Raw genomic sequence first — 22,223 nt, forward strand, 5'->3', positions numbered from 1 at the left:
AGCCGTTGTGAGATAATGGGGTGAACCCAATATCTCCTCCTCCTCCTCGGTTCTTCGTCCAGCATTGGTGGTTGCTGTCCAAATCGCCTGGAGAGGAGCCAGTGCAGGAGTACATCGTCCACATCATCAGAAGACATGTTCGCAGTGAGTAACTGACAAAAACCACAGCTATATCAGCAGCGCAATGTGTCCGAACTCGCACAAAGCAAAGATCTGGAAAAATGCAGCAGGAAATGGCTCCAGAGCGATCATGTGACCTTCTAAAGGGGGTTTGACCAAGCTTTTGGCATCCTGTTTAAAAGTCCTTTTTTTTTTTTTTTTTTTTTTCATCCGCATTTTTGCGGATTACATACGGATGAACTGCGGATTACATACGGATGAACTGCGGATGACATTCCACGGAACACGGTCCTGGAATTTGCGGACCAGAAAAACACCACGGTCGTGTGCATGAGGCCTAAATCCGCAACATTTGAACTCTGCGTTATAATGGATAGATTTGTACTTCTTCCATATTTTGGATCCACTCCTGGCTTACAAATACTGAAGCAAAATACTGCTGTCTGAATGAGGCCTTAGGCACTAGCAGTAAACAATAAAGGTTCCTATTGAATGACAGCAAGCAGAGATCTTGAACACCGTGAGAAATTGATACAAAAAGCATATTAAAAATGTGTGTAACTTTTCATAATATATATAAATATATACAAAATAATAACCTTTATTTGCTGAAATTATATTACTACTTCAATCAGTTTTCCTGTTTACTAGTATGGGTTCCGCAAAGGTGAAGTCACAATGAAAACCTAGACTCGCCTTTTATTCCCAGTGCCAAGCACAAATCCTCTCCACAGCCGCAGCTCTGTTGTCCTCAGTGACCCCTCTTCATAGTGTATGTAATACTGCGCAATGCCACCATGTATTCAGGCTGTGGAGATAACACCATACTAGAGGAATAGTGACACGCGCGTCCATTATGTAATCGGATTACATTCCGGAGCACTGGGACAGGACACACCACAGTATTTAGCAGCCGCCATATATAATCTTGACAGGAAACTGCGCCGTCCAATAAGAAGAGGCTTGGAACCGGCCAATCAGGCGTCGCAGCACATCGTCCAATCATTGCAGCGTGCTCTTACGTACTCCAGCCTCCTCCCTCACTTGTCTGTTTGCTGCACAGCAATCATTAGCGGGGCTTCTCCCTGCGCTGTGGTTTCCTCCTCCTCCCGCTCCGCCTCCACTTCCTCGTCTGCTGCAAAGTGACAGCAGAGAGGGCCATAGTAACACCAGTGTGCTTTAGGGAAGGGAAATACCTGCAAGGGTTCCTACTCTTGATTGACGGCTCGGCAGAGCCAATAGGAGCGAGCAGACTGGTAGCCGGGGGCGGGACTAGCGTTGTAACCCAAGCTGGGCTGAGGATAGGTTGAGCGCTGATGGTGTAGAGCGCTAGTGCCTTTGCTGTATGTATGTGTGGTGTGTGTGAGAGGGAGAGAGTGAGTGTCAGGGAATACAGTGGAGCAGTGTCTCTGGCTGGAGACAGGCTGTTGCATTTCAGTGCTCACTGCAGCAATCTGTGTTATTTTGTTATGTTTGGGGGGAGGGCTGCTGATAGACACATTTTCTTCTTGATGCTGGTGAATCATATCTGACAACCGCAGAAGGCAAGGGGAAAACAGACTGAAGTTTATCTCCAGGATATAAAGACATTGATCCATTGACAGTCTCCAAGTGCACACTGCAGCTGGAAATGTCTGAACACAGGGCCATTGATCCTAAGTTATCTACGCTGGACAGGGCGGTGAAAGGTAAGAGCTGCGGGCAATGGGGCTCTGCTAGTAGTCAGCATATGTTCTACTGTCAGCTATGAGCTATGGGGCTCCGTGTGTTCATTGCAGTATTTGGGGGTGGACTGCGCAGCCTCCGCTTCATACACCTCTCCCATATCCCTCATGTGCCATGTATATATCTGCCCAGATCACCCCCGGGAGATGTGAATCATTACCCTGGCATTGGGTGGGTGGTGGTGGTAGTGGCGAGGTCCTCGATGCTCAATCCCTAATCTGCCAAATGGAAACGATCATTACCCCGCAGGATTGGCTTCTTTGTGGCGATCACCCGGCTCACTGCATAGTATGGGAGTGCAGCAATGCCATGCTGAAGGAATTGTGTGTGGGTGGCAGACTGGATGTTGAATTATTCTGATTTGCCTCCTATGGTGTGGCCTGAATCATGGCATCAATTCCACATTTTCCGTTTCTAATCCCTGATTCTATGTTGTGTATTTATAAATATTTGTATATATAGATCTGTGTATAATCTATTTAGGATGCAGATTAGAACAGGTCCATGTTGTTGATACAAGATCGCCGTCTCTATCACATCATTGTAAAGAATGGGATGATGATGATGGTGGTATTGATCTATGCCCGATGTCACCGTGATGACCCAGTGCCTGCCTGCGGTGTATAATGATCTATACACTGGCTATTGTGTCAGATGGGTGATCACATATTACAATGTTGCACCAGGGGATTGCCTGATGCCCTGGGGGAAGCTGGATTAGTGGAGAAAAGCCTGCAGTCAATATGTCCTCACATTGGTGTCTTCTCCGGAGACCGCTGTCAGTATTCCACCTACTGTGCTCTTCCCACATTCTGTACAGTTCTCTTCTTAACCCTTTCTTCCCACCAGATGACTGTTGAGGCCTGCCGCACCATATTCTTCCTGCGTGATGTTAGATCTCCCACCATACTCTTCTTCACATTATACCTATATAGCTGCCAATAGGCGTTGGAAAATCCAGCCCAGCAATTCTGAGATGGTAAATTCCAGCGTATAGTACTAGGAGGGCTGCAAGTAGGAGCAGTGCCACATTCCAAGCACAGGTTCGGAAATTAACCCTTTTCATCTAGGGTTTCACCCACATTCCTACTATTAACAATTTCTTGGGTGGAAACGAATATAACGTTTTCCTGTTTTTAAATGACCCGCTATAGTTATGTGTATTGCAAGTCGTCCCCGAGACTTCAACATGCATTAAAGGACATTTTAACAAAGTTTCTTTGTGTATTCCTATAATCGATCACTATGGATGAAACCAGGTGCAACATCATGAGCACTGTATATGAATGCATCCTATTGCGATCTCTATATCTATATATATATATATATATCTCTGATGACTAGCAAAGGTGTGGAGCTTTGGAAGTAATAACATCTAACATATAGTTTAGGGCCCCATGCGTATTCCGTGCAGGGTGTAATACAGGACAAGTAAAGTGAATGAGACTTCAAGAAATCTCATCTACACGTTGCAGAATTTTTCTGCACAGAAATTGACTTGCGGTGCGGATTTTAAAACCTGCAGCACGTCCATTTATCTTGCGTTTCCATCTCCGAATTGTATCTGACAAGTTTATGAAATAACGCACCAAAATGCACAGCCTAAAAAACACCCCTAAAAATGCATAAAAAAAACACAATATTAGATGCAGGTTTTACCTGCAGAATTACCTGTGCTTATCTGCAGCTTTGATACGGATTTTCTGTGTCACATTCCGCAACATGTGAATATTGCCTAACATTTTACAGTTTGTTTTTTTGACGCAGTGTCTTGACATAGACTCATTATCCTATACAAGCATCAGCACTTTAGAAGTAGAACATAACTGACGATCCTTGTCGATTGAATAACGTTCATGGTGGATATGGGCATTAGAATTGATTTCAGGATTTACCTCTGCTGATTCATCCATAAATAACCATTACTTTATGTTGGTAGCTGTGGTATAGTAAAGAACTGTAGCATGAGGGGCATATATTAGTATATGACAGGGATGCTGACTATAGGTGGAAAGAGGTTAGTCGCCAGTTACACATATTTCTGCTCCTGGTGTATGGTTTTATATATGGTATACGTGCACACCGTCACCATCCGTGATCTATTTTCTACAGGTGGTTGAGTCTGCAATTCACGACTGACTCGATTTTGCATTGTAACTACATCATAGGCATTTCTTGGCTGCTGTTGAGAAGAATGAGAGATTATATAAGGACATTGATGTTTGCATGAAAGGGGAATGATGCAGATACGTTATGCAGGTTTATTAGAAGTGGAGGGGGCGGATGGGGAGGGTTGCTACATAACATACTTTAAGCAGGGTGTGAATTTATTTCAGGGAGAATTGAGTTTTTATCTCCATTCAATGTCTGCTTTGTGCTGCACCTCTGACTGTAATGTATCCTGTGCTAGGGGGCTCCACTGGTCAGCACCCCATCATGCTATCTGCATAGAGATTTTCTATGGATTTCTCCCCACAGTCAGAAGCTTCGTGGTAGGTTACTGGTTTTGGTATGTCTGTCAGTCAGGGTGCAGGAACCTATATTGTAAGCTGCATTGGGGTTTAATTGTTCCAGTTGAGGGTGCAGTCTATATAATGCAGTACGTTCTGGGGAAGCGAAGTATATAATGATCGTAAATAAAACCTGCGTTCACGCTAAACTGGCAACTTTTCCCAAAGAAAGGCTTACTCCATCCATGGACAAGTTCTATTACTGTAAAATGAACACGTTATTTTTTATTCTAAAATCAAAGAGACTTTATTTTTTTTAAATCTTCTACTGCAGCCTGAGATATGGGATTGTATGATTGACTGCTGCCAAGCTGCTTTTCCACATCTATGCTGTGAGCAATCTGTGCCAATCCGGCTTATCTGCTGAATCATGTCTGACAGTCTGGTTGCTAGGGATACACTGCCTAACAACATTAGTCTTCTTTTTTTGGTGGAGTTGTAATGTCCCAAAAGGCTGTTTATAGCTTAAAGAGGTATTCCCTACTGAAACATTTATAGCAAATCCATGGGATATGCCATAAATGTCTTATAGATGTGGGTCCCAGCTCTGGAAACCACACCAATCTCCAGAACGGGGGCTAACCTGTCCCGTCTAGATGGTCACCGCCTCCTGGAGAGGGATTAATGGAGAGGTAGCCACGCACGTATTTATTTCTATAGGATTTACTATACCAGCCAAACCTGCCAATATAAACAGCCATCTCTATTCAGTCTCCGCCTGGATGCGGCAGCCAGAGTTGGGTCCCGCATCTATTAGACATTTATGGCATATCCTGTAGAATTGCCAACTGGGGGACAGTGAAGGGGCAAATATCCTTGGCAGGCCTAAAAACTTTCAATTAAGCATGTCCTCACCAATAATATCTAAATGAGTGCATGTCCATGTTCTCCTCACTCACAACTGTCACTTTGTCTCTCTCTGATACAAGATTAGAGAAGTAAGAAGATTTATCATTTCTCAAATGGGTGAATGTAGCATTACTGGGTTAAGTGGGATACGAGACCTGAAGGCCGTATAAGGGGCTGGGGAGTAATGCGTGTTATGTACAGTTTCTAGGTTATATGATCGTGACCAAGTATAGCAAAAGAAGAGCCATGGGAATAATTATGTCATGGACATGAAAGACAGAGCGTTTTGTAGCCTCTATTACGAGCATGGCCTACCGACGCAAAACAAAAATGGTCGGACTGACGGAAAGGAGGGTAGGTAGGTCTTGTGGGCACTGATTTATGGTGCTTTTCTTTGTTTTGCCTGGAATATGCTTTTTAAAATATTAATCTGCGTTTTTGGCCAGACAATATCTAATGGAATGAAGTTGGAATATATACGATTGCAGACAAATAAACATGGACATTTTGGTGGGTGGCGAAATCTGCTGCAAAATATGCAGCATGATCTCAAATCCCCATTGGAATGTACTGTATTTCGTTGCAGATTTTCAGTTCAGAATCCACACTAAAAACATGCAACAAATACACCACATGTGAACGTGGCCGGAACCAATATATGTTTGGTATGTGAACGCGTTGTACTTCCTGTAGTCTTTTCATGTATTGATTTGATAGCAATATCTAGATACAGGAACATTATTTTTTTTTAAATATTATTCCGATTGAGTTTTTTTTATATTTTGCGTGCATAGAGAGGCAATATTTAATCGTGGGACAATGAAGCCACTATTCCACCAACCAAATGTTTTAGTAGCCAAGACATAAGAACCCAAAAAATCTAAGCGTTCGTAGCGAATTCTAGTTGTACCTGGGTTGTGAACTAATTAAGTATTAAAGGGGTTTTCCCTTAATCGTTTATCAACTATCCACAGAATAGGTGATAAATGTCTGATCGGGGGGTCCAACTGCTGGGACTCTAAGGGCTCTTGATTAAAATAAAAGAAAGTGATAATCTCTTGCTGTATTCTGCCAAATGAGATCAATAAGATGTTTGTGCAGAATGTGTGTGTGCTCACATCTTGTCCTTTGCATTAGACCTGTCCTGCCCCTCACAAAACCATGCAGGGTGCACTCTGGCCTAGGCTGTTTTTTTTTAATATAACCTTGATATTGTTCTAAATCGATTTTGCTTCTAAGATATGAGATCGATTGCTTCACTTCGGAGCCTGTTTTGAACAGTGCTGGTTGTATGTTGCACACCCAACCCCTCGGGGAACAAGGCGGCGTAATAATGGTTTACTGCTCAGGAGTTGCCTCCGGCTGTTTATTATAACTGCTATCGGAAGTCAACTAAACTTGTTTTCATGGTTTATTTAACTTTGCCCTCAAAAGAATTTTTTTTGGTCAGTTTTCCCATTGTTGATAGGTGTAACTAGTGGTAGCGGAATAACAAGATGGCGCAGGAAATGATCACTTGCATCCATATTCTTGGTATTATGAAATGAGACGAACACAGTCTTTCTGTTCATATGCACATTGGATACGAGAGCCACCCCTATTAGTCACTGCATAAAAAAAAAATACAAAAAAGGGGAAAGACCCGCGCCTGATACTGTAGTGGTCTATGCAATTAGCCAGGTATAAAGTCAGTACTTGATACTTACAGAATAAGAGTACGAACACACACACAGTGTTAACACTGCAGATTTTCCGCAACGGATTCATTGGGGAAAATCCGCAGCATATTACAGTAGCAGCAGTATAGGTGAGATTTCAAAAAATCTTGTCCCCACACAGCGGAAAAAAAACACCAGAAAAAACACACCTAAATTGACCTGTGGTACGGTTTCCTCAAACACAGCATGTCAATTAATGCTGCGCAATCGCAGCTCTTCTGTTGCGGGTTTTCCCCATTAAATTCAAAGGGGTGTTTAAATCCGCAAACAAAGTAGTGTGTTATGACATTTTCCGCGGAATCACAGCGATTTGGCCGCAAAAATCGCAAGTGAGGAAAAAAAAAAAGTTATACTTACCCAGAGTTCCCTGCTTCTGCTCCAGTCCGGCCTCCTGGGATGACTTTTCACATGGCCTGCAACGTCATTCAGGGAGGCCGGACTGCGTGCAGAGAAGAGAGAAGGGGTAAGTATGAAAGTTTTTTGTTTTTTTTCGGCGCTGCTATACGCAGCGGAAATTCAGCTGGAGAAACACCCTACAATGGGGTGTGATTTGTCGGACGTCATTCCCTTCGGTGTTCAGGGCGGGTACGCTTGACGCATCAATCACACCACCCATGGAAAGATGTTTCGGGTATCTTGAAGTTGGTATATGTTCACCCCATGTTCGTGCTCTACGAGTGGCATATACGTCGGGAAATGCTCCTGACGTATACATCTAACTTCCTATAGAGCTCGCTCTTTTGGCATACCTTTGACTGGTATACGTTTTTCCAGTTGAGTCAAAGAGCATGTAGAAGAAAATGGCAGACGTATGCAACTGTTCGGCGACCCTGTTCACTGTGTACGCCGAATGTGATGTGAACAGATCATAAATTGACTTTCTGGATAACTGGCAATACAGTCACCAGTAAAGCGGATCCTGAAACCTGAGCTTCTAAAATTATATGAAGTGTGTATCAGATGTAAGATAAAAAGAATGATCAAAGAGGACCTTCACTACAGTCAAGAGTTTCATGGGTTTTGGGTGAAAAACTTGTCAAGCAATGATCTAATTTCTAGAGGTTTTTTTCCTTTTTAGTTTCGTACGCGTACGCTTGCTTCTCTTTATCACCGAGGACTGGTTTTCTTTGGAAGGCATATTTAAATATGCTGAGACTTGTACTGTCGTTGTTTTAAGTTTATGCCTGCGTAGGGGAAGTAAAACGCTGCTCCACGTGTGAAATTTGTCTACAGATTACATTGGACAGCCTTGAGTGCAAAGTTTTTCTATAATTTATTTTAACATCCGGATGTTATTTATATAAAAGTTATTTTTCGGTCGTGTCCTTCAAATTGTATTTGTATAGTTTGTTATTCATTGAAGAGCTTTTATGAGTGCGCCCATTGGGACATTACCAGGAATAAGCCAGTTCCAGTTTATTCATGTTATCATGGCAGTCTTGGGTGTATCCGGTAGGGATATGCGTTATGTCTCTAGTTTAGAGAACCGGGCTGTCGTATACATGGTAATTACTAATGAAAACAAGTTTCCACACAGATTTCTACACGGCTGTAATCTGCGTCGTTCTATAAATGCATCATATTGAGAGATATTAACTGGCTAGGAGAACCTCTTCCTAAAAAAAGACTCCAATATGGTGAGAGCGGAGTGACAAACAAAATGGCGCCAATACAGTTTTTTTTCTATTAACAATGTGACCGTATTCCATCCAGTTTCAGAGACGCTAATTCAAAAGTGACAACCGATATAATGACCGCCACAACAAAAACGTAACCATACCAATATCTCAGTGTAACATACATCATTGCTAAACTGTGGAAAACTTCTGATTTTACTTGTGCAAGGCCGTTTTTAGGTTTAACCGATGGTACGTTACTATAGTGGGCCTCATTTATCAAAACTATTGAACAGGAAAACTGGGCTTGTTGTCCATAGCAACAAATTACAATGCAGCTTTCATTTTTCCAGATCAGTTTAAAAAATGAAAGCTAAGCTCTGGTTGCTATAGGCACAAAAGCCAGACTTTCTTCAAGTGTTTTTTTTATTTTAGGGGTTGTCGGTTGCGTCTTTTGGCGATTATTGCATTGCAGTCCTATGTACACTACCGTTCAAAAGTTTGGGGTCACCCAGTCAATTTTGTGTTTTCCATGAAAACTCGCACTTATATTTATCAAATGAGTTGCAAAATGACTAGAAAATATAGTCAAGACATTGACAAGGTTAGAAATAATGATTTTTATTTGAAATAATAATTTTCTCCTTCAAACTTTGCTTTCGTCAAAGAATGCTCCATTTCCAGCAATTACAGCATTGCAGACCTTTGGCATTCTAGATGTTAATTTGCTGAGGTAATCGGGAGAAATTTCACCCCATGCTTCCAGAAGCCCCTCCCACAAGTTGGATTGGCTTGATGGGCACTTCTTGCGTACCATACGGTCAAGCTGCTCCCACAACAGCTCTATGGGGTTGAGATCTGGTGACTGCGCTGGCCACTCCATTACAGATAGAATACCAGCTGCCTGCTTCTTCCCTAAATAGTTCTTGCATAATTTGGAGGTGTGCTTTGGGTCATTGTCCTGTTGTAGGATGAAATTGGCTCCAATCAAGCGCTGTTCACAGGGTATGGCATGGCATTGCAAAATGGAGTGATAGCCTTCCTTATTCAAAATCCCCTTTACCTTGTACAAATCTCCCACTTTACCAGCACCAAAGCAACCCCAGACCATCACATTACCTCCACCATGCTTGACAGATGGCGTCAGGCAATCTTCCAGCATCTTTTCAGTTGTTCTGCGTCTTACAAATGTTCTTCTGTGTGATCCAAACACCTCAAACTTCGATTCGTCTGTCCATAACACTTTTTTCCAATCTTCCTCTGTCCAATGTCTGTTTTGCTTTTGCCCATATTAATCTTTTCCTTTTATTAGCCAGTCTCAGATATGGCTTTTTCTTTGCCACTCTGCCCTGAAGGCCAGCATCCCGGAGTCGCCTCTTCACTGTAGACGTTGACACTGGCGTTTTGCGGGTACTATTTAATGAAGCTGCCAGTTGAGGACCTGTGAGGCGTTTATTTCTCAAACTAGAGACTCTAATGTACTTGTCTTGTTGCTCAGTTGTGCAGCGGGGCCTCCCACTTCTCTTTCTACTCTGGTTAGAGCCTGTTTGTGCTGTCCTCTGAAGGGAGTAGTACACACCGTTGTAGGAAATCTTCAGTTTCTTGGCAATTTCTCGCATGGAATAGCCTTCATTTCTAAGAACAAGAATAGACTGTCGAGTTTCACATGAAAGCTCTCTTTTTCTAGCCATTTTGAGAGTTTAATCGAACCCACAAATGTAATGCTCCAGATTCTCAACTAGCTTAAAGGAAGGTCCGTTTTATAGCTCCTCTGAACAGCAAAACTGTTTACAGCGGTGCTAACATAATTGCACAAGGGTTTTCAAGTGTTTTCTAATCATCCATTAGCCTTCTAGCACAGTTAGCAAACACAATGTACCATTAGAACACTGGAGTGATGGTTGCTGGAAATGGGCCTCTATACACCTATGTAGATATTGCATTAAAAACCAGACGTTTGCAGCTAGAATAGTCATTTACCACAGTAACAATGCATAGAGTGTATTTCTGATTAATTTAATGTTATCTTCATTGAAAAAAACTGCTTTTCTCTAAAAAATAAGGACATTTCTAAGTGACCCTAAACTTTTGAACGGTAGTGTATATATTGCGTGTCACAAAATATTTCTCTATGTGCCATTGCATGCGGTGTTGTAATGTGCAGATTACTGTTATTGTTGTGTAGCCCTATCCTAAAAGAAGAACCATGTATTTTGGGAATTGTGTAAGTGAAACTCAAACTAGGCAATTAAGTTTATTTTTTATATGTTTAGTGAAAATAAATGAGCCATCTAACAAGGTAGAATAGTCCACAATGTGTTTCCGATAAATATGGCTGTTTCGAAGGGTCTTTATATATTTCTATTTTATAATCTGTTGCAGTGATTTTCATCTTTAATTGAATTTATTCTTCTCTAAGCAACATAATCCAATTATTAGAAATGTTTCCTTGTCCATTGTACTTCCAAAAAAATTCTTATAAGCTTGTGTAAAACGTGGATAGATTCCTCTCCGATCTGATTTAAGGATGTGGGGAGAGGTAATATCCGCTTCCTATTGCCCGAAACCTTGAACAAATAAAAACTACAAAGATGTACTATCCTTGCCAGAACACTATTTAAACACATGTAAATCTCTTAAAAGGGTCTTCCAAGATTAGAAAAATATCTGGTATTGCAGTTCAGCTCCATTGAAGTGATTGGGGCTGAGCTGCAATACCACACACAACCTGTGGACAGGTGTGGCACTCTCTTTGGAAGAAAGCAGCCATGTTTTTCTAATCATGAACACCTCTTTTTCATTCTGGAAGACCCAGTAGTGTTGGGAATTTAGGGTATATTCATATTCTTCCAATCTCTCAGGGCTAAATGTTATTCCTGAGCCCTTATTATCATTCACCCTTAGTAGATAATACATTGTTTGGTGTGTTGGATAACTTTTAAAGCCTAGGAACGAAGGCACTGCTAAGGTACAAAGACGTGACGGTCTATGATGAGATATGTGAAACAATAAATATGAACAAATTTTAAAACATACCGTACAGAATTGATCACAAAAGCTGACCATGCCTGAACAGGTATTCCCATAAATCTGGATTACAGATGTGTGTAGACGTCTGGCATCTTCTCTAACAAGCTCGGGTAAGAGGTAATAAGTCCTTGGGGTAAATGCATACATGTATGGTCAAGACACAAAGTCCTGCTTCTTATATTGTATTGCCCCAGTTTGTTATCCACTACTAACCAAGAAATCAATGGGAAGTCATATGCGTTCCAGCTACCATCTTGGGATAGTTGCGACCAGAACTGCACGTGGCGTGTATAAATATGCTTTTGCTCAATTCTAGTGAATACACCAGATATCTACAGGAGCATGGCTGTCTGGTGGTATCGTGTACCGGTTGCGTTTTCTATTATTGAGGTGTTCCATCAAGAAGAATAAAATAACCGCGGCGCTCGCCAATCTTCTTCTAAAATCACCTTTTTTGACATGTATGACTGGCACAAATCACGTAGGGATAGTGTTCCAAGTGGCCCACGGCCGTCTCACGTGCAGGAACACTTTTTCAAGGCCTTCACTGTTGCTTAACAGTGGCCTAAATAGATTTTTGACTATACTATATTAAAAAATGTCAATTCTGCATGCACAGGCTTGTTTTCCATCTCCGCATGAGAAGATTCCTCAGGAAATTGAGCAGCTTCAGGATATAACATGCCAGACAAGGGAAACGTTCAGGAACAAGAAGAATAAGAGAGAGGCTCGAAGGTAAACCACAGTTTTGGGGATGCTAAACGCCACAGTCCTAAAGAAAGATATACAGGGGTGGCATTTCAGTAGAAGAGCCCAGTCAACTAGATGCTCTCTTTCAGTCAGAGTTTATGCAAGATATCCCAACATCATTGGAGTTGTCAGGGCTCTGGTCCTGAAACGTAACGCTTTCGTCCTTCTAAAACTGGTTTTGCAGAAGTGTAATATAGGCAGTGTATGTGTATGTGTGTATATATATATATATATATATATATATATATATATATATTCAGATGTTGTAACATTGACTGTCAGCAGATCAACATGGTTTGGATGTTAGAGAAAAGATTATTAAAGGAGTTTTCCGGGACTTCGATATTGGTGGCCTATCCTTAGCGCTCCGGCCCTCTTCAGTCAGTTTGTCCGTGGGGGTGTCGAGACTCGTATTCCCACTGATCTGATATTGATGGCCTATCTAAAAAAAATAGGTAGTCAATATCAAAGTCCGGGAAAACCCCTTTTAGTACACAAGACACATCTGCATGGCTTCTGACTAGAGCTGCACATCGTTTGGTGATCACATTGGTGTTTTCAATGGGCTTTCTGGCTAATAACATGTTTATGCTCCTTTTTAAATGTAAAGAGTTACATATAGATAGCCGCTTTGGCGACGAAACTGCACCATTCCACCCCGTGATTTGTGCCAGTCACATGATTCCATCAGCTACGTCTCTTTATTGGTAGTCACAAGTAACGACCACCCGTCTCCCACATCTGTCCTAAACACGCCCCCTGTGGTCAGGATGTCATACCATGATGCGGCAAATACATATTCCTGCTTGTGAGGGGCAAGATGTAAAGTAGGAGGGGTTCGGGCTGCCCGTGATGGAATTGACCTGCCAATTTAAATGCCTACTGAAAGGAGAATGGAGTGCTGTGACCCTGTAGCTGGCACTTATAACTGTGTAACGGGCAGAATGGTGCATCTGAGTGCCGGAGCGGCTGTGTATAAGTATCGGTCTTTTCATTTAAAGGAGCATAAACCTATTATTAGCCGGAAAACCGCTATAAATAAGGGTATGTACAAGATGGAGAACTTTTGCCGATTTAACCCTTTATGGGCATCTTGTAAGCACCCTTCTTTTAAAGAACCATTTAAATATGATCACCAAACTACACATGCAGCTCTAGTCACAAGCCATGCAGACATTTTCTATGTACTTAAAGGGGGTTTCCGTAACTTTGATATTGATGGCCTTAAAGGGGATTTCCCATCAGACATTTATGTCCTATCCAGAGGATATGTCCGATAGATGCGGGTCCCACCTCTGGGACCTGCACCTGTCTTTAGAATGGGGCCCCTTAAACCACATTCAACCATTTTCTGCTCCCTCTGCCTCCCCAGCGACTTCCTGACTATATGGTCGGGAGTTACGAAAACAGCATAACACGCTGAGCTACACTGTTTTCGTAAGTCCCATAGCAGTGAATGGCAGTTATGGAAGCAGCGTAGTATGCGAGCTACGCTGTTTCCGTAACAACCATTCAGTTCTATGGTTATGCGGTTACCTAATTCATGGTCGGAATTCACCTGCTTCTGCCGCAACATCGAGCGACTGAATGGGATTTAGGGGGCCCTGTTCTAGAGATAGATGGGGTCCTAGAGGTGGGACCTGCATCTATCTGACATTTATGAGGCAATATGTGGAAAACCACCTATCATACAGTGTTATCACAGATCACATTGGTGTACACCACCCAGTATAACTATAAGTATGAGGGAAGGGAAGAGGGAAAAGGTGTGATCTGAATTAATATTTAACTTTTATTGATATACATTAAGAAATTTAATTTCAAATTTTAATTGATATACATATAAAGAATTAAACTAAAAAGTCCGTTGGTGCAAAAGGTATGTGTGAGTGACCCCAAAACTCACATACCCGAGGCCATGTAAATGTTTATAAATTGTGAATGCTATCAAAAGTGTTCAGACAAGGACCACATATGGTGATATGCTTGCAAAATGGCAAGCATATGATCTCAAATTGCATAGGTGCAAAAATGAGAGCGATGGTAGCCTGTAGCACTACCAAGCGGCTGCACTGCGGTAAAGTCTGAACATAAGCCTACACACTGCGCCCTTGCGCTGAATCCCCTGTGTACCAGAGCTAAAGCACCAACCACAGCCAGGATTATACTGCCGTGATTTGCTAAAGACCGTAGGTAAGGATACTGTTGTATCGAGGCTGTATAGTGTTCAATTGAATTATAAGTCAGTTGCGATGTAAGGTAACAGATGCATAGATCTGTGCACGACTTGGAATGATTAGAAACAGTAGTGATACACCTGCAGAGCGTGACCGTGCAGTGGATCAGGGCAATTGTACTACCGCACGACCGTACATGGCTGCCGTGAATAGTCTGAGCAGTCAACAGACAGCTGCACTCTCACGTCGCCGTCTCTGTGTGACAGAGCAGCAGCGTGGAGAACAGCCGTTATACCCTGCTGTGCCCACGTCCAGCTGTCAAGGGAGACGCGGCACATACAACGTGCAGGAGTATAACTCCACTGTGAGTGGACTTGGGCTCAGCGTCTAGCCCTGACCCGTAAGTGAACGGGGTAGGCAGTAGTGGAGGAGCCGCACGGCAAGTGCACCAGCAGTCAGATTGAACCGTGACGGCTGGATAGAACAACACACCCAGCCGCTCGTGTTTGACAGCAGAGTGTGCTAAGCTAACAGCACTGTCATGCTGTAAGCTGTCAGCCGGCTGATCTCAGCCAAGCATTGGAAACAATGATAGATTCACGATCAATGGGCCTGAATGTGGCAGCTAAGGCCATGTATTGCACCAAGGAAATTATTAAAATGATAGAGCACCCGACGCGCGTTTCACCAGCATTCTGGCTTCTTCTAGGGGTGGGGGACCGCCATTCATCGTCCTATAAATAGGGCAGAAAGTGATTGACAGACAGGCCAGCCAATCATAAGCCTGGAGGAGAATGCAACAGAAAAGTTGAATGAGTAACAACTTGAATTGAGAGCCATAAGTTATATGTGCTCACATCCAATTAAACAATTAAAAGTCTGAACACTTTTGATAGCATTCACAATTTATAAACATTTACATGGCCTCGGGTATGTCAGTTTGGGGGTCACTCACACATACCTTTTGCACCAACGGACTTTTTAGTTTAATTCTTTATATGTATATCAATTAAAATTTGAAATTACATTTCTTAATGTATATCAATAAAAGTTAAATATTAATTCAGATCACACCTTTTCCCTCTTCCCTTCCCTCATACTTATATCTAACATTTATGACATATCCTGTGGATATCAAGAAAAAAAGGGATTTTTGAAGCAGCACTAATCCCGAGTATGATGCGGTGCACGCTGTCAAGCCAGGTAAACCCACTCCGGCACGATGTAAATTCAAAGAAGTAGTAGGACAACAGCACACGTCTTCAAATCATCAAAGTGGTTTTATTGTCAAGACATCCACAAACGACAGGCAACGTTTCGACCCATAGTGAGTGAGGGGTCTTTGTCAAGCCTAACATCATGTCTAAAAACATCGTTATAAATAGGTGAATACAAAAAATCACATGGTCCGCTCCAACCAGTGAAAATCGCGAAAACGGTCTCCCAGGTGAAGCATACATTAGTCTTAATGACATTCTTCAATTTGTTATATAATCTTCAAAAAAGTGTAAAAATGCAACATACATCTTCAGTACATCATCAACAATAATATGTCCGTCACTACTGTTGTAATAGAAAAACGAAGGAGGGAAGTTCACCACACTCCAGGTTCCAGTTACGATCCTAGAGCGCTACTGCGCTTGCTCCGCAATCAGTCGTTTCTGCTTCACAAATGGAAATCGGCATTTGATCAAAAAGAATCACAATCGGATATACGTAGATAAGATAATATCCTCAATCATGGTAAGAATCCATCGAAATGTAGTTATATGTCTAAACAACTTGAGGCAAACTCAATTCGGTTGTTATAGATGCCTTCACTAGGTGACGATAAGTCACGTGTGACTAGGTCTCCGAAGAGTCAGAAAAAAGGGAAAGAGGTCAGATTATTACTACTTCATAATATAGATCACAAAGTGATAATATTGTCAAATAATCTAGTGTGTTAAATCGCCTACATAAATTAGATCACTAGAGTGACCAAAAAAACTTTTTGGGGAATGCTCGTAATACCTGTCCGACGAAATACATCAGACAGTTATACCGCAAAAAAACACAAGATTATAGAATGATGATCCATCATCATCTATGACCTCCCTATTAGGGTCCCTCTAACCTCAAAAGACAATGCACAAAAAACTCCCGATGGATGAACACATAAGAGGAGCCATTACGATCTTCATTCTGGTCATACATCCGCTGGTGTGTGGTGAATAAGCCTCCATCAAGAATATTCTTAAACTGTAATAAATATTCAAAATATGTTTACAAAGACATCATGAAAACCATAAGATGAAAAATCGATGCAATGAAACTTATCCAAGAAATCACTCATCATGTATGTGTACATTGTTAATAAAAAATGTTAAAAACAGCAATGGGATCTCAGAGTCCCGGTGTTATCTTATATTCTAGATTCAAGCCTTTGGGGTATAGGGAATCTAATTCAAAGATCCAGCGGAATTCCTTCTTTTTCAATAGCTTCTGTCTGTCCCCTCCCCTCCTGAGTATCGGGACACAATCTATTACCCTAAATCTCAATTGATTTAATTGATGATTTTTCTCAATAAAATGCCTCGGTAATGGAAGTTCCATCATTTTCTTCCTGATTGTACTCTTATGCTTATTAATTCTCAATTTAATAGGCATAGTCGTCTCTCCTATGTAAATTAATGAACAGGGACATGTGATCATATACACAACGAAATCTGAATTGCACGTAAACCTATGTCCAATATTAAAGATCTTCCCAGTGTATGGGTGCTGAAATTTATTCCCTTTCAAAATATTATTGCAATTGCAACAATTCAAACACGGAAAATTTTCATTCTTGGGGGGGGGGGGGGGGGGCAAAGTAGTGATTGTGTGTTTTTTTTCTTCCAACTTCCCTCCTTCGTTTTTCTATTACAACAACAGTGACTGACATATTATTGTTGATGATGTACTGAAGATGTATTGTATGTTGCATTTTTACACTTTTTTGAAGATTATATAACAAATTGAAGAATGTCATTAAGACTATTGTATGCTTCACCTGGGAGACCGGGTTCACGATTTTCACTGGTTGGAGTGGACCATGTGATTTTTTTTTTTTGTATTCACCTATTTATAACGATGTTTTTAGACATGTTAGGCTTGACAAAGACCCCTCACTCACTATGGGTCAAAACGTTGCCTGTCGTTTGTGGATGTCTTGACAATAAAACCACTTTGATTTGAAGACGTGTGCTGTTGTCCTACTACTTCTTTGAATATCCTGTGGATATGTCATAAGTGTCTTTCATGGGCAAACCCCTTTAATTTAGGAAAAAGAATCAATATCAGATTGGTGTGGGTCCGACTCCTGGCACTCCTACCAATCATCTGACCTGAAGGGGCTGCAGCACTAAGGATCAATATCAAAGTCCCGGGAAATCCCTTTAATCATCTTTTCTCTAATGTCCCGGCCATATTGATCTGCTGACAGTCATTGTGACAGCTTCTGAATATATATGCTGCTGACAGCCTCTGCAGAACAGCATCTGGGAATTTGGCTTCCTTGCTGCCGCAATGCTGTTACCCTAAACTCTTCAGTCGTTACACTGAGGGATTCCCATGATAGATATGTGACAGATACAGTATAGTTTAGAGAGTTGTTAGTAATGCAATTCTGTAATACAAAGAGAGTTCTAAAAAAGTCTTTCCTTTTTATTCCTGATGTTCTTTAACATGTCTCCTGAACTGTCTTTTCCACTTGCCCTTTCGTCAGAAAGTCTCTAGCTCCAGTTACATGACTTATCAACCTATCAGTCACTGTATTACATTACCTGCACAGACCAGTGATGCAATTTCTGACCACCGCTTGCAAATGTGTCGTAGTTGTAGTGTAGTAGCAACATAGCTTGACTGCAAAATGCACTGAAATATTATTAGTAAATAACCAACTATGTAGTGTTTGTGATTCCCCTCCCAGATACAAATTGTTGAGAACTTAGAGACTGTTTACACCGGCCAATTATCGGCTAAACTAGCATTAACAAAATGCTTGTTCCAATCATTGCTGTGTGTAAACCGGGCAATGATCAGCTGATGAAAAAGCAAATGCTCGTTCATCAGCTGATTGTATGGTTTTGGCAGCATAACATATTATCGTTATTGTGTGTAAACAGGGAGACGTACTGCCGACGTGATAGAAATGTATGGGGACGAGCGATCAGAGTAAGGAGCGCTCGTCCCCATACATAGCTCCTTGTGGAAGGGGCAATCTAGCACCGAGCAACGAGCTGTCTCTTTGATCGGCGCTTATTTACACAGCCCTCATTGGGCCGTATAATAGGACCTTTTACTCATGGTACAACCAACATGGGGCTAAGCAATGCAGCAGATTGTAAACATTACCTAGGAGATGTTGAACGCCATACATCGTACGTGATTTTATTATGGGTACATTCCTTATTACAAGGGGGTCCTACGATCAATGGTGTTTTTATGACAACATTTTTCAATAAAGGCTCGTCCACATGTAATTGAATTGCCGGGTTATTTCCGACCAGAATTTTGGCCTGGAAAAAACGCAGCAGAATACAGTAGCAGCATGGTGAATGAGATTTAACAAATCTCATCCACATGTTGCGTAAGACTTCAGACCCGAAATTGATCTGCGGTGTGTATTTTTCAGACCGCAGCATGTCGATTCCTGCTACAGAAAGTGTGCAGAATTGCTGCGTTTTTCATAGAAGTCTCCATTTCCTAAAATTGGATAAAATGCAATTTCCGCACCATTTTCTGCCGTAAAAACCGCAGGAAAAGGTGCGTTTTTGCTGCAGCGGAAAGCCACTGACTTTCAACGGAATTGCTGCAGAAATTTTCTGCAGCAATTCCGTGTTGTGTGGACAAGCCCTAAAGCTTAAACCCTATGTACACCTTTTTGAAAACAATTTTTTTAAATCAATGTTTTTATGTTTTTTCTGATTTGAACCCGTTAGTGACCGCCCCATAGTGTTTTTACGGCGGCCACTAACGGGCTTTGTTCCGATGTATAGGCCTTTTTACGGCGCTGCATCGGAATAAACAGAGCAGGGAGCCGTTAAATGTCTCTGCTCTCACCTGCCAGAGGTAGCTGAGGGCTGGGGGCGTCCCTGCTCGAACGGGTGGGATCGATATCCGTATCGATCTCATCCATTTAACCCCTCAAATGCGGTGCTCAATATCGAGCGCCACATCAGAGTTGTTTTGGAGAGAGGGAGGGAGCTCCCTCTCATCCCACTGGCACCCGGCGATAAGATCGCTGAGTGTCTGTTTCTCTGATGGCAGTCGGGGGCCTAATAAATACCCCCAGGTCTGCCTGTAGTAAATGCCTGCTAGGCCATAGACAGAAGTATTGCAGTGTATTATAAATGCGATCGGATAATCGTATAGTGAAGCCCCTAGTAGGACTAGTATTTTTTTTTTATAAAAAGTGAAAAAAAAAACATACCGTATATGAAAAACCCACTTTATCCCCTTACAAACTGCTTTATTATTAAAAAAAAAAGTGATAAAGTTACACATATTTGGTATCGCCGCGTCCGTAACGACCCCAACTATAAACTTATTACATCATTTAGCCCGCGCGGTGAAAGTCGTAAAAAATAAAATAAAAAAACATGCAAAAAGTGATTCAGATGTGATCAAAAAGTCGCGTCTGCTCCAAAATGGTACCGATTAAAAACGACAAGTCGTCCTGGAAAAAAAAAGCCCTCATACAATTGCATCGGCGAAAAAATAAAAAAGTTATGGCTCTTCAAATATGGAGACACAAAAACAAATAATTTTGAAAAAAAAAGTGTTTTCACTGTGTAAAACTTACAAAATCAATATAAATTTGGTATTGTTGCAATCGAAACAACAACCCACTGAATAAAGTTATTGTGATACCACACGGTGAACGGCGTAAATTTAAGACGCAAAAATATGTGGCGAAATTGCAGGTTTGTTTTTTTTTGTATTTCCCCCCCCCCCCTCAAAAAATAAAAGTTAAGTTATTCAATAAATTCTATGTACCCCAAAATGGTGCTATTAAAAATGACAACTTATCCCGCAAAAAACAAGACCTTATACAGCTACGAAAAATAAAAAAGTTTTAGCAATTTGAATGAGACGATGGAAAAACGTAAAAAATGGCTTTGGTCATTAAGGTCTAAAATAGGCTGGTCATTAAGGGGTAAACAACTTTTTTCCTTTTTATTAATTTAGTTTTTTTTATTTAAGATGCAGCTTCTTTGCATCCTGTATAAATAGAAGCTGTATCAGTCTGTCTCAAAGCCACAAACGTCAGTACATCAGAGCTGACGACTCGTCATTCGTCTCTAGGATCAAGCTAATAATGATCACATCTGAGTAAGATTTTAGATGTGATAGTAGTTAGCTGGATCCTGTGTGTCGGAGACGTTCAGAACCAGCTTTCAGCCAAGCCGTTACACTCAGGAGAAGCTTTCAGCCGAGCTGTTAGTTCAACTGAACTGCTGAAATCTGCTTTGATGGAACAATACAGTTTGGCTGGGTTCACACGTCCGTAAAGGACGGAACGTATTTCGGCCGCAGGTCCCGGACCGAACATAGTGCAGGGAGCCGGGCTCCCGGCATCCTAGTTATGTACGACGCTAGGAGTCCCTGCCTCTCTGTGGAACTACTGTCCCGTACTGTAATCATGAGTACGGGACAGTTGTCCTGCAGCGAGGCAGGGACTCCTAACATCATACATAACTATGATGCTGGGAGCCCGGCTCCCTGCACTGTGTTCGGTCCGGGACTTGCGGCCGAAATACGTTCAGTCCTTTACGGACGTAACATGCTCGTGTGAACCCAGCCTTTCTGTGTATACAGGTAAACTTTTTTTTTTATATGTATAATTATATATATATATATATATATATATATATATATATATAAGTCGGTTGTTTAAAATCAGATAAAACATTGTTTTAATCTTCAAAGGTCTATATAGCTTTAAGGCCTTTTTCACACGGCAGTATTTTACATCAATATTTGGATGCTTAAATCAGGAGTGGAACCTACACGGAGAAGTATAATGAAAAGATTTGTAGCTCTTCTGTGTTATGGACTCACTCCTGGTTTTGGCTTTGTGAATGCAACCTAAAAGGCAACTCTACACAAAATATTGCATTTTATCCAATGCTTACCTTAAAGAGGCTCTGTCACCACATTGTGCAACCCCTATCTGCTATTGCAGCAGATAGGCGCTGCAATGTAGATTACAGTAACGTTTTTATTTTTAAAAAACGAGCATTTTTGGCCAAGTTATGACCATTTTCGTATTTATGCAAATGAGGCTTGCAGGTAAGTCGATGTAGCTACTTACCTGCAAATGCTGATGCTGCTGTAGAATCAACTGTAGCCTCTGGTGCCGACACGATGCAGGACCTGTGAGTGACGTCACAGATCTGCACTGCCAGAAGCTGGGCGTTCTGAAGAGAAGTGGATGATACTTCTCATCAGAAAGCCCAGCTAGTAAAAGTAGTAAATACGCCCCGATGTACACACACAATACACGCCCAGTTGTACTTTTGCAAGCCTCATTTGCATAAATACGAAAATGGTCATAACTTGGCCAAAAATGCTCGTTTTTTAAAAATAAAAACGTTACTGTAATCTACATTGCAGCGCCGATCTGCTGCAATAGCAGATAGGGGTTGCAAAATCTGGTGACAGAGCCTCTTTAAGACTATATTAGACTATAAAGCGCATTAT

The 22,223-nt window shown here is 41.6% G+C and overlaps 1 protein-coding gene across 2 annotated transcripts in view; it reads left to right on the top strand.

The window, feature by feature from the left end:
• Positions 1-1,258: 1,258 nt before the first annotated feature.
• Positions 1,259-22,223, top strand: part of PPP3CA (protein phosphatase 3 catalytic subunit alpha) — a 253,942-nt gene continuing 232,977 nt past the window's right edge. Inside the window, exon 1 of one of the 2 annotated variants that reach the window (XM_075860623.1) lies at positions 1,259-1,808. In XM_075860623.1, the coding sequence (XP_075716738.1) occupies positions 1,751-1,808 (58 nt within the window). In that variant the 5' untranslated portion in view covers positions 1,259-1,750. The remainder of the gene's footprint in view (positions 1,809-22,223) is intronic. The other variant, XM_075860622.1, reaches the window with a different exon arrangement.

The sequence above is a fragment of the Rhinoderma darwinii genome, chromosome 1, assembly GCF_050947455.1.
Source record: "Rhinoderma darwinii isolate aRhiDar2 chromosome 1, aRhiDar2.hap1, whole genome shotgun sequence".
Classification (NCBI taxonomy): Eukaryota; Metazoa; Chordata; class Amphibia; order Anura; family Rhinodermatidae; genus Rhinoderma; species Rhinoderma darwinii.